General features: G+C 47.0%; 1 protein-coding gene across 1 annotated transcript; it reads left to right on the forward strand.

Moving 5' to 3' along the window:
* The first annotated feature begins 1,968 nt into the window (after positions 1-1,968).
* C21H15orf40 (chromosome 21 C15orf40 homolog) lies at positions 1,969-12,328 on the forward strand. The gene is made up of 5 exons (XM_059678048.1): positions 1,969-2,126; positions 3,022-3,148; positions 6,711-6,838; positions 9,109-9,206; positions 10,159-12,328. The coding sequence occupies exons 1-4, from the start codon at positions 2,013-2,015 to the stop codon at positions 9,202-9,204; spliced, it is 465 nt and encodes a 154-aa protein (XP_059534031.1). The 5' UTR covers positions 1,969-2,012; the 3' UTR covers positions 9,205-9,206; positions 10,159-12,328.
* The last annotated feature ends 1,688 nt before the right edge of the window (positions 12,329-14,016 follow it).

Consider the following 14,016-nt stretch of genomic DNA (forward strand, 5'->3'; position numbering starts at 1 on the left):
TTTTTGTATAATGAATATTAAATTTAATTGGTTTCTTTGTTGCTATTCTTGTTGTGTGTTTTTTTGTATTTTTTAATCCTCACCCGAAAATATTTTTCCATTGATTTTTAGAGAGAGTGGAAGAGAGAGGGAAAGACAGGAACATTGATGTGAGAGAAACACATTGATTGGTTGCCTCCTGCATACCCCCGACCAGGGCCAGGAACCTGCAACCGAGGTACATGCCCTTGACCGGAATCAAACCCGGGACCCTTCAGTCTTCAGGTCAACGCTCTATCCACTGAGTCAAACCAGCTAGGGCTGTGCCCCATTTCTTAACTGATTTCAAACAAAATATGTCTCTGGTTTGACACCTGATTCACTTCCTACTACCAAAGCCTTCATACTGAGTGGCCTCGGTGTCCATGTGGGGTAGACACCTCATCCGAACCTAGCTTTCCACTTTCTCTCCTCCAGTACCTTCATTCCACGCCAGCCACTTCTCAGGTTCACACGGTGTGCCTTATTGTGTGGAATTGCACGACCTCTGAAAGGTGCAGACATCCTCTCCGACCACAACCTCGATGCTCTTCAGGTCTCCCTCGCACCCCACTCACGTTATTGAACCTTAAGAGTGTCGTTCCCTTCTCGCTGTGTTCTATGAAACCTCTTCATTCTCTACCCAGTTAGACTCCACCTTTGATTCTTCGTTTTTCCTTCTCCACTTTTGACCTTTGATCACTCTAACTACTTCGTCAACAACCCAGAACCCCCTCGCACCCACCTGGATGAATTCAACTGTCCGCCTTATCTTTAACTTCCTGGCTGCTGGGTCCAAAGTGTTGAAAATGATAGTGTACACCTGGAGGCCGTGATGATTTTATGGTCTCCAAGTTCAACTAGATCATTGGTGCAGCCAGGGGAGGGTTCAGTAGTCAGCTCTTTGCCATTCCCCTGAGTATTTAAATCTGTTATACTCTCCTAACACCTCCCCTCCTGTAGCTGATGAAAGAAGCTCCAGCTCCCCCCAGCAAACCTACAAACACACCTGCCTGAGCAGCGAGGCTGTCCGTTTATGAAGAAAAGGTGTCTTGACTACGGCTTCCTGTGGAAGGGTCATTCTCTCCCGTTGTGCTCAGAACCCCACCCTCTGCCTCTGTTTTACCCTCCCTCTCCTGGCTTCATTCCTATCAACATTGATAGGATATCCCTATCCTACTAACTCCCATCCACTTTTTTTTGTGGTTTTTGTTTTGTTTTGTTTTTTCAAAAAGTCAATGCCATGTGCCCCTCCAGATACCAGTTAACTCCTCCACAGTGAAGTCAAATTACTCCCTGCCCCACCGGTGTGGCTCAGTGGTTGAGCCTCCACCCATGAACCAGGTCAGTCAGGGCACATGGCCGGGCTCCATTCCCCCTAGGGGGCGTGCTAGAGGCAGACAGTTGATGATTCTCATCATTGATGATTCTCCCTTCCTCTCTCTGAAATCAATAAAAACATATTAAAAATTTTAAAAAGTATTCCCTACACCAGTTAGCCTCCGCTCCTTACACTGTGGGAGCCCGAGCTCCTGGCACAGGTGGGTGCTTCCCATCTCTGGGTTTCCTGGGACACATCCCAGGACAAGAGGGACCCGCGCAGGCTCTGGAGCAGTGGTTCTCAACCTTCCTAATCCTGCGACCCTTTAATACAGTTCCTCATGTTGTGGTGACCCCCAATTTCATTGTTACAAATGGAACATAATGAAAGCATAGTGATTAATCACAAAAACAATGTGTAATTATATATGTGTTTGCCGATGGTCTTAGGCGTCCCCTGTGAAAGGGTCGTTTGACCCCCAAAGGGGTCGCGACCCACAGGTTGAGAACTGCTGCTCTGGAGGATCCCGAAGTCTTGCTCCCGCCGGCCGACAGGTGTCGCCCTCGCACCGGAGCCGAGGGCGAAGCCCCCGAGGCCGCTCCCGCCCGCGGTTTGCGCAGGCGCAGAGGGCATTTCCGACGCCACCGCCCGCCCCGCCGCCTCCCAGGGGAGGATGCTCCGGCTCGGCTGCGCACTCAGGCGGCTCGGGGCGGGACCTGGTGCTCGGGCCTCCGGCCGGCTCCCTGCGGGCGCCGAGATGCCGAAGAAAGCTGGTGCGACGAGCAAGGCCAGTAGCGAGTCCCGCGGCCGCGGAGGGGTGGGCGCGGGAGAGGAGCGGGCCGCGCGGGTGGGGGCTCCGGCCGCCCGCTCCCGCCTCGCCCGCCGGCCGCCTCCGCCAGGGGGCTCCCTGGGCCGCGTCTGCTGCCTGCGCCGGCCTCGGCCCCCCGCGCCGGGCGGGTGTGAGTCGGGAGGCGCCTTCGGCCTGCGCGCTCCCCCCACCCCCCCGGCTTTGTTCTGCGCCCGCCCTCCGCACCCCTCCTGTCGGGGCCTCGCCGCGCCCCCTCTGCAGGGCGGACTCCGGCCGGTCTCCCAGACCCCGCGGCCAGGTGCCGGGGTGACCCGGCCGGACAGCCCTCCTCCTCCGGGAGTGACGCCCAGCGCGCGGTGCCTCCCTGCAGCCCGAGCTCCCAGGGGGCCGGGGCCGGGGCCAGGGGGCCTTAACTCCCCTTGACACACAGCCTTTGCCTGCAGGCTGCCCGGCGCAGAGTCCGTGTGCGCCAGACGAAAAGTCCTAGAACAACTGATGTTGCACAGCCGGCCTGTGAAAGGCCGCCGCTTTCCCCCCAAATTCACAGACAGAGGCGCTTCCGGGTTTGGTTCACATTCATTCATTAGCTCGTGCCGCACGCGTGGTCCCTGCCTCGGCGGGACGGGGCGGACCGAGCGGACGGGGGCCAGGAGCCAGCGCTGAGGTGCGGAGCCAGAGCCAGGCCATCAGGTCGGGAGGAAAGGGCGTGGGTTGATGGGACGGCATTGGTTGGAGCCACGAGGAGGTTGGAGCCATGTGGCCCGAATTCCCCGGGCGCCGACGGTTTGCCTTGGCTCGAGGTGGAAGGACCACGTGTGTGGGGACATGTTTTGCAACCTGTGAAGTTGTAGTGTGGTTGTTGTTGTCGTTTTAGGGTAAAAGCCAGAGCAAGGAGCCAGAGCAAGCGCTGCCTCCCTTAGGCCCCGTGGCAGTGGATGCCAAAGGCTGTGTCACCATAGCCATCCACGCCAAGCCGGGCGCTAAGCACAATGCCGTGACAGGTACCGCCGAGCGCCGGGGTGGGCGCCCCTGGGAGCCGGGGCTCCCTCCTCCCTCCTCCCTCTGCCTTGGTTATTGGGAGTTTATCCTGTACAGGCAGGTTGTGTTGTCCAGATCTACAGTTAGAGGGCTTTTCATTTCCAGATGCTAAATTCTGATGTACAGTTGTAAAGCCAGTGTGTAAAAGATGAAAAAACAACAACACTGTGGTATACTTTCCTTTTTTAAAAATATATATATATATATTTTTTAAATACATTTTATTGATTTTTTACAGAGAAGAAGGGAGAGGGATAGAGAGTTAGAAACATTGATGAGAGAGAAACATCCATCAGCTGCCTCTTGCACACCCCCTACTGGGGATGTGCCCGCAACTAAGGTACATGCCCTTGACCGGAATCGAACCTGGGACCTTTCAGTCCGCAGGCTGATGCTCTGTCCTTTGAGCCAAACCAGTTAGAGCAGCGGTTCTCAACCTATGGGTCGCGACCCCTTTGGGGGTCGAACAACCTTTTCACAGGGGTCGCCTAAGACCGTTGGAAAACACATATATAATTACATATTGTTTTTGTGATGAATCACTATGCTTTAATTATGTTCAATTTGCAACAATGAAAATACATCCTGCATATCAGATATTTACATGACGATTCATAACAGTAGCAAAATGACAGTGATGAAGTAGCAACGAAAATAATTTTATGGTTGGGTCACAACATGAGGAACTGTATGAAAGGGTCGCGGCATTAGGAAGGTTGAGAAACACTGAGTTAGGGCATATCTTTTTTTTTAAATTAGGATGTTTTAGAAAGGACGCATAAACGTGTCGCTTATTAGTAGTTTGTCCTGTTCCAGAACTAGAGACATTGGCCAGAGAAAGAAAGAAAAGACATTTTGGTGGAGTTTAAGGATCATTGGTCCAAGGAGGCAGAGTTCATCAACTCCCCTGTGAATTTGTTTTAAATCAGAATGATAGAAAACATTTCTGGGTCTAGGTCTTTCATCTGTTTGATGGGATCATTGGACTAAGTTGAAAGCTTTTAAGTTATTGCCTGGAGCCCAAAAGGTGGGCAAAGGGGGAGGCCAACAGCCCGGGTTTCTGAGAAGCTGTGTTTACGTCTGTTTTAAATGGGATTTCAGGGGAAATTGCTGTGTGTGTGTGTGTGTGTGTGTGGTGTATTGGCGGGGGAGGGGGCAGGAAATTCTGAGTGAGGGAAAAAGTTTAAGAACCATTGATCTGAATTATCTTCTGAAATTTTTTTAAAAATATACTTTATTGATTTTTTTACAGAGAGGAAGGGAGAGGGATAGAGAGTTAGAAACATCGATCAGAGAGAAACATTGATCAGCTGCTTCCTGCACACACACACCCCTGGGGATGTGCCTGCAACCAAGGTACATGCCCTTGACCAGAATGGAACCTGGGACCCTTCAGTCCGCAGGCCAATGCTCTATCCACTGAGCCAAACCGGCTAGGGCAATCTGAATTATCTTGAAGGTCTTTTTCACCTCTACAGCTCTGTATTCCAATTTCAAAAAATATTGTGAAGATGAGACCTCAGAATTGGGGTGCTAGGCCTGGTTGTGTGATTGACTATGCCCGCTTGGCCGTACCCTCCTTGGCCAGCGTTTTCTAAGTATTGCTGTGGGCACTTCTGCTGTTGGAATACCAGGTTTCTTTAGGTCTAAGATGCCATCCACTGCAAGGTACACAAGTATTTTATGCACCGGTAAGAAAGGCAAAATCTGTATCAAACACTTTATTTAAAATGTGAGAAAATGTACACCTTAGAATCTATAACAGGAGAGGACAGTTGTTTTACCTCATTCTTTTTATATATATATATATTTCTTTATTGATTTCAGAGAGGAAGGGAGATGGAGAGAGAGATAGAAACATCAATGATGAGAGCGATTCATCCATCGGCTGCCTCCTGCACGCCCCCTACTGGGGATTGAGCCCTCAACCTGGGCATGTGCCCTTGACCAGAATTGAACCTGGGACCCTTCAGTCCGCAGGCCGACCAGCACAGTGGTCGGCAAACTGCGGCTCGGCAAACCGCGGCTCGCGAGCCACATGCGGCTCTTTGACCCCTTGAGTGTGGCTCTTCCACAAAATACCAACTCTTCCACAAAATACCGACTTCTGCACCTGGGCCACGAAGTTTCAATTGCACTGTACGTGCGTGCCCGCACATGGTATTTTGTGGAAGAGCCACACTCAAGGGGCCAAAGAGCCGCATGTGGCTCGCGAGCCGCAGTTTGCCAACCACGGGGCTAGGGCTTTTCCTCATTCTTGTGGATCCTGTGGCCAGGTTGTTCGCACAGGGAAGGTGTGATTGTGTGGAAATGCCTGCGTAACCCCGGGTGTAGCACCAGCTCAAGCTCACTTACAAACTGCTTTGAGCAAGTACTTCTCTCTCTCAGAAAGAACAGGCAGGCTGCTCTTTGTCAATGCAGTATTGATGGGGGAGTCTGTTCCGAAGCAGTGTTCATTGTCCCTGGATTTCACAGCATGGGTTTACGTTTATTTTTGATTCACAACATCACTCGTCTTGATTCCTATTTCATTTTTAAAATGGAGATAATATTGGTAACCGTATCTTCATAAAGCTGTTATGAGGATTACACAAGTTCATATTTGTAAAGCCCTTCAAACATGTTCGTGTGCCCTTAAAATTAGTGTGTGTGTTATGTAAATATTTATTACACGTTACGGTTTGAAAACATTGAGAGGCATTTCACATACGAGACAAATGTAGCCCCGTGCTCTCGTTGTCCTGATGAGGAAACTGAACGACCCTGTACAATCCAGGGCGCTGCCCTGCTCATCCCTCTGCAGGGATGTTCGATGGGCCTCCACCCCAGCTCCTGGCTCCCTCCCTGAGCACTTCCTGTCAGATAAGCGTGTTTTCCAGTTGCCTAAATCCAGGATACTGCCCAGGCTTTTTTGTTTTTCTTTCTTTTTTTTTAAGATATATTTTATTGAATTTTTACAGAGAGGAAGGGAGAGGGATAGAGAGTTGGAAACATCAATGAGAGAGAAACATGGATCACCTGCCTCCTGCACACCCCCCACTGGGATGTTCCCGCAACCAAGGTACATGCCCTTGACCGGAATCGAACCCGGGACCCTTCAGTCCACAGGCCAACGCTCTATCCACTGAGCCAATCCGGTTAGGGCTTGTTTTTCTTTCTTAATAAATCCTTATTGTTGGAAGTATTACATATGTCCCCCTTTCTCCCCTTATTGACCCCCTCAAGCCTGCTCCCACCCCCCGCCCCAGGCCCTCACCGCCCCATGCTGCCCAGGATTCTTTAGGCCCATCCTCGTCAGCGTCAACATAGTTTTTCTTCTCTGAATTCGTTTTCTGTATTAGTGAAGGCATATTTATCATGTTTATGTTCCCCTTACGTCTGACTAGTTTAATTCTTCATTTCTGCCTCTAACAGTAAAAACCTACTGTGTGCCAGGCAAATGCAAATGCAAATTCTTTTACAAAATACTCTCACTTCCCAAAGAAGAACCCCTCAAGGATAAAGTCCACGCTGCTTTCCTTCCAGATTTGACAACCGAAGCCGTGAGTGTCGCCATTGCAGCACCTCCATCGGAAGGAGAGGCTAACGCTGAGCTCTGTCGGTATCTCTCCAAGGTCTTAGAACTCAGGAAGAGTGATGTGGTTTTAGATAAGGTAGGTATCTCTTTCTCGCTTTTATATCTTTTTTTAAAAATCCTCACCTGAGGGTATGTTTTATTATAGATTTTTTGAGAGAGAGAGAGAGAGAGAGAGAGAGAGAGAGAGAGAGAGAGAGAGAGAGAAACATGGATTGGTTGCCTCGCATACGGCATCCTGATCAAGAATTGAAACCGCAACCTAGGTATGTACCCTGATCAGGAATAGAACCCACAGCCTTTTGGTTTACAGGGTGACGCTCCAACCAATTGAGCCACCTGGCCAGGGCTAACTATCTTTGATTATTACACTTCAGTTATTTAAAAAGTACTGATTTTTTTTTCTTTTCCAAGTAATTGAAAAACTAGTTGTTTTTCATTGTCATAGTCATTTAACCCCTAAAATCTAAAATCTGAATTCTTCCTATCTCATCTCCTTCATTTCTGCTGCATCAATCCTTATTAAGACTGTCCATGCACACCTCTTACTTTCCTCAGTGGCCACCATTTCCAGCACTTTCTCCTGCACCTTTTCTGTCAGATTAATTTCGCTCCTCTCTTCCTTCAAGTCACCGTAATAAACAATCTAAAATGGTTCGTATGGTTGGCATCTCCATTAGTGAGTCCGTCAAGTGTTTCTGGTCCTGCACGTTACCCGTGCTCACGGGCAGAAGCTCCTATGAAGTCATTCATACCACAGGTTTGCACTAGGGGTGGGCATCGCGACCACCTGGGAATGCTTTCTCAAACTCGGGTTCTTGGGCACTGCCCTAGACCAGGGATGGCGAACCTTTTGAGCTCGGCGTGTCAGCATTTTGAAAATCCCTAACTTAACTCTGGTGCCTTGTCACATATAGAAATTTTTTGATATTTGCAACCATAGTAAAACAAAGACTTATATTTTTGATATTTATTTTATAGATTTAAATGCCATTTAACAAAGAAAAATCAACCCAAAAAATGAGTTCGCGTGTCACCTCTGACATGTGTGTCATAGGTTCGCCATCACTGCCCTAGAATTACTGAAATAGAATCTGCAGTAGTGAGACCGGCCCCGTCTATATCTCTTAAAGCTCAACTTGTTTTCCAGTGCTACACTCTGCAGCTCCCATCCAGGTTCCAGCCGGCATTCGGTCATTGATTAATAGGCTGCACCTGAAAATCCATTGCACACCAGGTCCCTCATTGTCCACAATAGTTGGCAGGTCATTTCTGGTTTTCTGCCAGTGTGCATGCTCTGCTATTTGCTTGTAAGGCACTCCCCACTCTTCTACCTGAGAACTTCTACCCAACCAGATAAATCCCTGCCTCGATTTACCTTTTTTAAAGGATGTGTTTCAAAACAAATGGTTTTCAATAGTTGCCTTAAGTGGTTATGGAATCACAGCACTTAATATGTGGAATTTTTTTTTTTTTTTAATTTTCAGAAATGTGTAACAGCATAGAGAGTAACAATTTGTTCTGTATTTTGGAATTATTTTTTATTATCTTTTTTCTTTATTGATTAAGGTGTTACATATGTGTCCTTATCCCCCCCCAATAGCCCCCCCATCCCCCCACTCATGCCCTCACCCCCCTGGTGTCTGTGTCCATTGGTTAGGCCTGTATGCATGCATACAAGTCCTTTGGTTGATCTTGGAATTATTTTTATACAAAGTTCATATGAAATTGCAATATTTGTTTTAATAATTTAAAAAATAATTTTCACTCTTTATTAAAAAAATATATTTTATTGATTTTTTTACAGAGAGGAAGGGAGAGGGATAGAGAGTTAGAAACATCGATGAGAGAGAAATATCGATCAATTGCCTCCTGCACACCTCCTACTGGGGATGTGCCCACAACCAAGGTACATGCCCTTGACTGGAATCAAACCGTGGACCCTTCAGTCCACAGGCCGATGCTCTATCCGCTGAGCCAAACCAGTTAGGGCTGATTTTCACTTTTAATTTAAACAAAAGAATTACTGGAAACCAGAATACTATACATCTGGATTCCATATTCATTAAAGAATTTTAATGCCCAGCTTTTATTATTACAAAAATTGATATATGAAGGTAAAAACACTGGAGAGTTATAAATTTTATAATAAGGTGGAATCTAAGAGATAGTCTTTGGTGAGATCACAGTGGCCAGGAGACAGTGGCAGTGAAGCCGTCAGGAAAGTTGCAGGTCACCTGTAAGAACCCCACAAGGATGTGTCCACAATGCATACAACTGAGGTCTGTTTCTAATAGTGTTAGACAGTTTAGTATCTTATCCTCACACTGTCTTTTCCTTTTAATCCAGGGCAGCAAATCTCGCGAAAAAGTGGTGAAGCTTTTGGCCTCCACAACTCCAGAGGAGGTCTTGGAGAAATTGGAAAAGGAAGTTGAAAAAAAATAAAAGTAAGAAAGAAAATAATATGTCCTTGAGAAACTTTTGTTATTGCTAATGATGAAGAGGCTGCTAAATAAGAAAATGCAGTTAAATGCACAGAAGAACATGTAAAATAAATGTATTTAAATAAGAACAGGTCTCCAAAAAGAGGTAGAAATTTTAAAGGTACTGCACATTGGATATAGGTTCTAAGATCCCTGACCCCAGATGGCTTGGAACATGTTGCTCTGATTTCACGGCATTGCAGAATAACAGAGCTGGGTAGGCTATTCAAGATGGCCTCATTCAGCCCGTTTCATTTTGTGATGGTGCTTCTGACATCCCGGAGTTGAGAGATAGGATCACACTGTGCAGAATGACAGCCAGAACCCAGATCCCTGGACTCCCACTTGAATACACTCTATCCTGATTGTAAATTAAAATGACAATATTTCCGCAACACTTCTGGAATTCTAGGGATCGCCTTCTAACCCAGTTTACAAGTGACAGGAAAGCTTGCCAATATATTTTGTACTCTATATCATAAAACGCTTATCTTTATGCAAAAATGTTTTCTGCATCTTTTTGAAACCCTTGAGCATTTTTATGAAAAAGTAAGAAAGAATAACCAAGACTTGTACAGGCATGCCTCGTTTTATTGCACTTCACAGATACAGGGTTTTTTACAAATTGCAGGCTTATGGCCACTCTTGTGTTGAGCAAGTCTGTCCGTACCATTCTTCCAACAGCATTTGCTCACTTTGTGTCTTTGTGACACATTTTGGCGATTCTCTCAATATTTCAAACGTTTTCATTATTATTATATTTGTTATGGTGATCTGTGAACAGTGATCTTTGATAATACTATTGTAATTGTTCTGTGGCACCACAAACCACACTCATATAAGATGGTGAACTTGATAACATGTATGTGTTCTGACTACCCACCAGCTCTTCCCCTATCTCTCTCCCTTTCCTCAGGCCTCCCTATTCCGAGATACAACAATAGTGAATTTAGGCCAATTTATAACCCTACAATGGCCTTTAGGTGTTCAAGTGAAAGGAAGAGTCGCACGTCTCTCACTTTAAATCAAAAGCTAGAAATGATTAAACTTAGTGAGGAAGGCATGTCAAAAGCTGAGATAGGCCGAAAGCTAGGCCTCTTGCGACAAACAGTTAGCCAAGTTGTGAATGCAAAGGAAAAGTTCTTGAAGGAAATGAAAAGTGCTACTCCAATGAACACACGAGTGATAAGAAAGCAAAACAGCCTGATTGCTGATATGGAGAAAGTGTTAGTGGTCTGGATAAAAGATCAAACCAGCCACAACATTCCCTTAAGCCAGAGTCTAATCCAGGCCAAGGCCTTAATGCTTTTCAATTCTATAAAGGCTGAGAGAGGTGAGGAAGCTGCAGAAGAAAAGTTTGAGGCCAGTCGCGGTTGGTTCATGCGGTTTAAGGAAAGATGCCGACTCTGTGACATAGAAGTGCAAGGTGAAGCCGCAGGTGCCAACGTGGAAGCTGCAGCACGTGACCCAGAAGATCTGGCGAAAATAATTAATGAAGGTGGCTACACTACACAACAGATTTTCAATGTAGGTGAAACAGCCTTATATTGGAAGAAGATGCCATCTAGAACTTTCATAGCCAGAGAGGAGAAGGCAATGCCTGGCTTCAAAGCTTCAAAGGACAGGCTGACTCTCTTGTTAGGGGCTAATGCAGCTGGTGACTTTAAGTTGAAGCCAATGCTCGTTTATTATTCTGAAAATCCTACCGCCCTTAAGAATTATGCTAAAGCTACTCTGCCTGTGCTCTATAAATGGAACAACAAAGCCTGGATGACAGCACATTTGTTTACATCATGGTTTACTGAATATTTTAAGCCCACTGTCGAGACCTACTGCTCAGAAAAGAAGATTCCTTTCAAAATATTACTGCTTATTGACAATACACCTGTTCACCCAAGAGCTCTGAAGGAGTTGTACAATGAGATTAATGTTATTTTCATACCTGCTAACGCAGCATCCACTCTGCAGCCCCTGGGTCAAGGAGTAATTTCAACTTTCAAGTCTTATTATTTAAGAAACATATTTTGTAAGGCTATAGCTGCCACAGATAGTGACTCCTCTGATGGATCTGGGCAAAGTAAATTGAAAACCTTCTGGAAAGGATTCACCATTCTAGATGCCATTAAGAACATCCGCGATTCGTGGGATGAGGTCAAAACATCAACCATAACAGGAGTTTGGAAGAAGTTGATTCCAACCCTCACGGATGAGTTTGAGGAGTTCAAGGTTTCATTGGAGGAAGTGACTGCAGATATGGTGGAAATAGCAAGAGAACTGGAATTAGAAGTGGGGCCTGAAGATGTGACCGAATGGCTGCAATCTCATGATAGCTCTTTAACGGATGAGGAGCTGCTGCTTATGGATGAGCAGAGGAAGTGGTTTCTTGAGATGGAGTCTGCTCCTGGTGAAGATGATGTGAAGATCGTTGAAATGACCACAAGGGATTTAGAATATTACATAAACTTAGTTGATGAGGCAGCAGCAGGGTTTGAGAGGATCGACTCCAATTTTGAAAGAAGTTATACTGTGGGTAGAATGCTATCAAACAGCATCGCGTGCTACAGAAAAATCATCCATGCAAGGAAGAGTCAGTCGATGAGGCAAAGTTCATTGTCTTATTTTAAGAAATTCCCACAGCCACCCCAGCCTTCAGCCGCCGCCACCCGGGTCAGTCAGCAGCTATTAACATCGAAGCAAGACTCTCCACCAGCAAAAAGATTACGACTCCCTGAAGACTCAGATGATGGTTAGCATTTTTTAGCAATAATGTACTTTTTAATTAAGGCATGTACATGGTTTTGCCTCCATTGACAGAGCCTGAGAAAGCAAAACCTGGACTCCTGATTCTGTGGGCCTTTCCTCCTTCGCCAGCGAGGGGTTGGAGAGAGAACCAGAGTGTGTAAGTGACACCTTTGCATTCAAAATTCCAAACAGTTAAAAACTCACAACTTTGGAGGCAGTTCTTTTCTGGGCCGTGGGCTCCCCCTACCCCCTTACAAATTCAGGGATTGGGTTAAGTAGCTCCTTTAACTGTATTGCAGAATATACATTTTGGAATCTACCATGGCTCCTGCTTCAGATTTTTTTTAAGTATTGATTTCAGAAAGGAAAGGAGAGGGAGAGAGAGATAGAAGCATCAATGAGAGAGACTCATTGATCTGGTGCCTCCTGCATGCCCCCCACTAGGGACCGAACCCGCAACCCGGGAATGTGCTCTTGACGGGAATCAAACCTCGGACCCTTCAGTCCACAGGCCGGCACTCTATCCACAGGCTAGGGCAGATAATTTTTTAAAACGTGCCTAGAGACTACAAAATGTAAAATCTAGATTTTCAATTTACATCCAAGAGGTGGCACCATAATGCAAAAGCAGCCACATAATTTGAAGGAACTGAGCTGCACTATTAGGAAATCACTTCTGCAGTGCCTGACACCAGTAATCCTTTTTATCTCATCCTCTCAGAGGTACTCCTGAGGCTTGGTCCCCTCATATCTTTGAGTTTCGCTCAGGCCAGAGTGTGGTGTTAACCCAGGCCAACTGTGTGTTCAGAAGTTCAGGGTCACTGCCATAGTGGAGTCAGCATGGTCCCGAATGCCTCCCTCAACTCTGCAGCTTTCAGAAACCCCTTTTAGTTGCCATTTTTGAAAATGGAATTGGGCTAGACAATTGACAGAAACTAATTTCTTAAACCAGATGCCAAATTTATTAACTTGATTCAAGAACACACCTACCAATTAGACTGCATACTGGCATCCTTTAGTGGGTACATTCTGTTCCTTTGGGAAATTTCATAAGAAGCCAGTTACTTGGAGTCTACTTAGAGATCTTGGGATCAGAGCCAAGGAAATTATGGGCCTGGGTCAGGGAGCTATGACCATCCCCTTTCTGCCGCAGGAATAGGCCCATTATATCCCATCAACCCCTCTCCTGGGACAGTGCTGGGCCCTCATGATTTATGGCATAGGAACTCCCTTTTTCTAGGCTCGAGGAGCCCACCTACTTCTGTCCACATAGGCTTTCTCTAGACTGTCCTTATAATTCAGTTGGTAAGATTTTTTTTTCAGCATTTTATAATCCCTACTAGAGGCCTGCTGCAAGGATTTGTGCACCGGTGGGGTCCCTCAGCCTGGCCTGTGGGGATTGGGCCAAAACCAGCCTGGTGCACGGATTCATGCACTGATGGGGTCCTTTGGCCTGGCCTGCGGGGATTGGGCCAAAATTGGTTCTCCAATATTGCCTGAGGGGTCCCAGATTGCGCGAGGGCACAGGCCAGGCCAAGGGACCCCACTGGTACACAAATCTGTGCACCAGGCCTCCGACATACCCTAATGGGTCCAGGGTGTGGGTGAAGCAGATTCAGAGCCTACAATGCTCCAGCAGCAACCTGACCCACGGCCAATTCTGTGAGGAATCAGGCACCCTCCTCTACTGGTCGGAGCACCTGCCCCCTGGTGATCATTGCGTGTCATAGCTACCGGGCAAACCGTCGGATGGTTGCTTAGGCTTTTATATATATAAACTAGAGGCCTGGTGCACAAATGCACCAGCGGGGTCCCTCGGCCTAGCCTGCAGGGATCAGGCTGAAACTGGCAGTCAAACATCCCCCAAGGGTTGTAGTAGTGCGCAAAGTGACAGGCAGCTGGGGAGGAGCCTAAGCCTGGGGCCGGGCGCTGCGCCATTCCTGCTCATCCTGGTACTGCTGCGTCTGCTACCGCCGCCACTCAGTAGGCTCGCTGCCGCTCTGCTGCAGTCTCTGCGCACCCATCCTAGGGC

This window comes from Myotis daubentonii, chromosome 21, assembly GCF_963259705.1.
Source record: "Myotis daubentonii chromosome 21, mMyoDau2.1, whole genome shotgun sequence".
NCBI classification, from domain to species: domain Eukaryota; kingdom Metazoa; phylum Chordata; class Mammalia; order Chiroptera; family Vespertilionidae; genus Myotis; species Myotis daubentonii.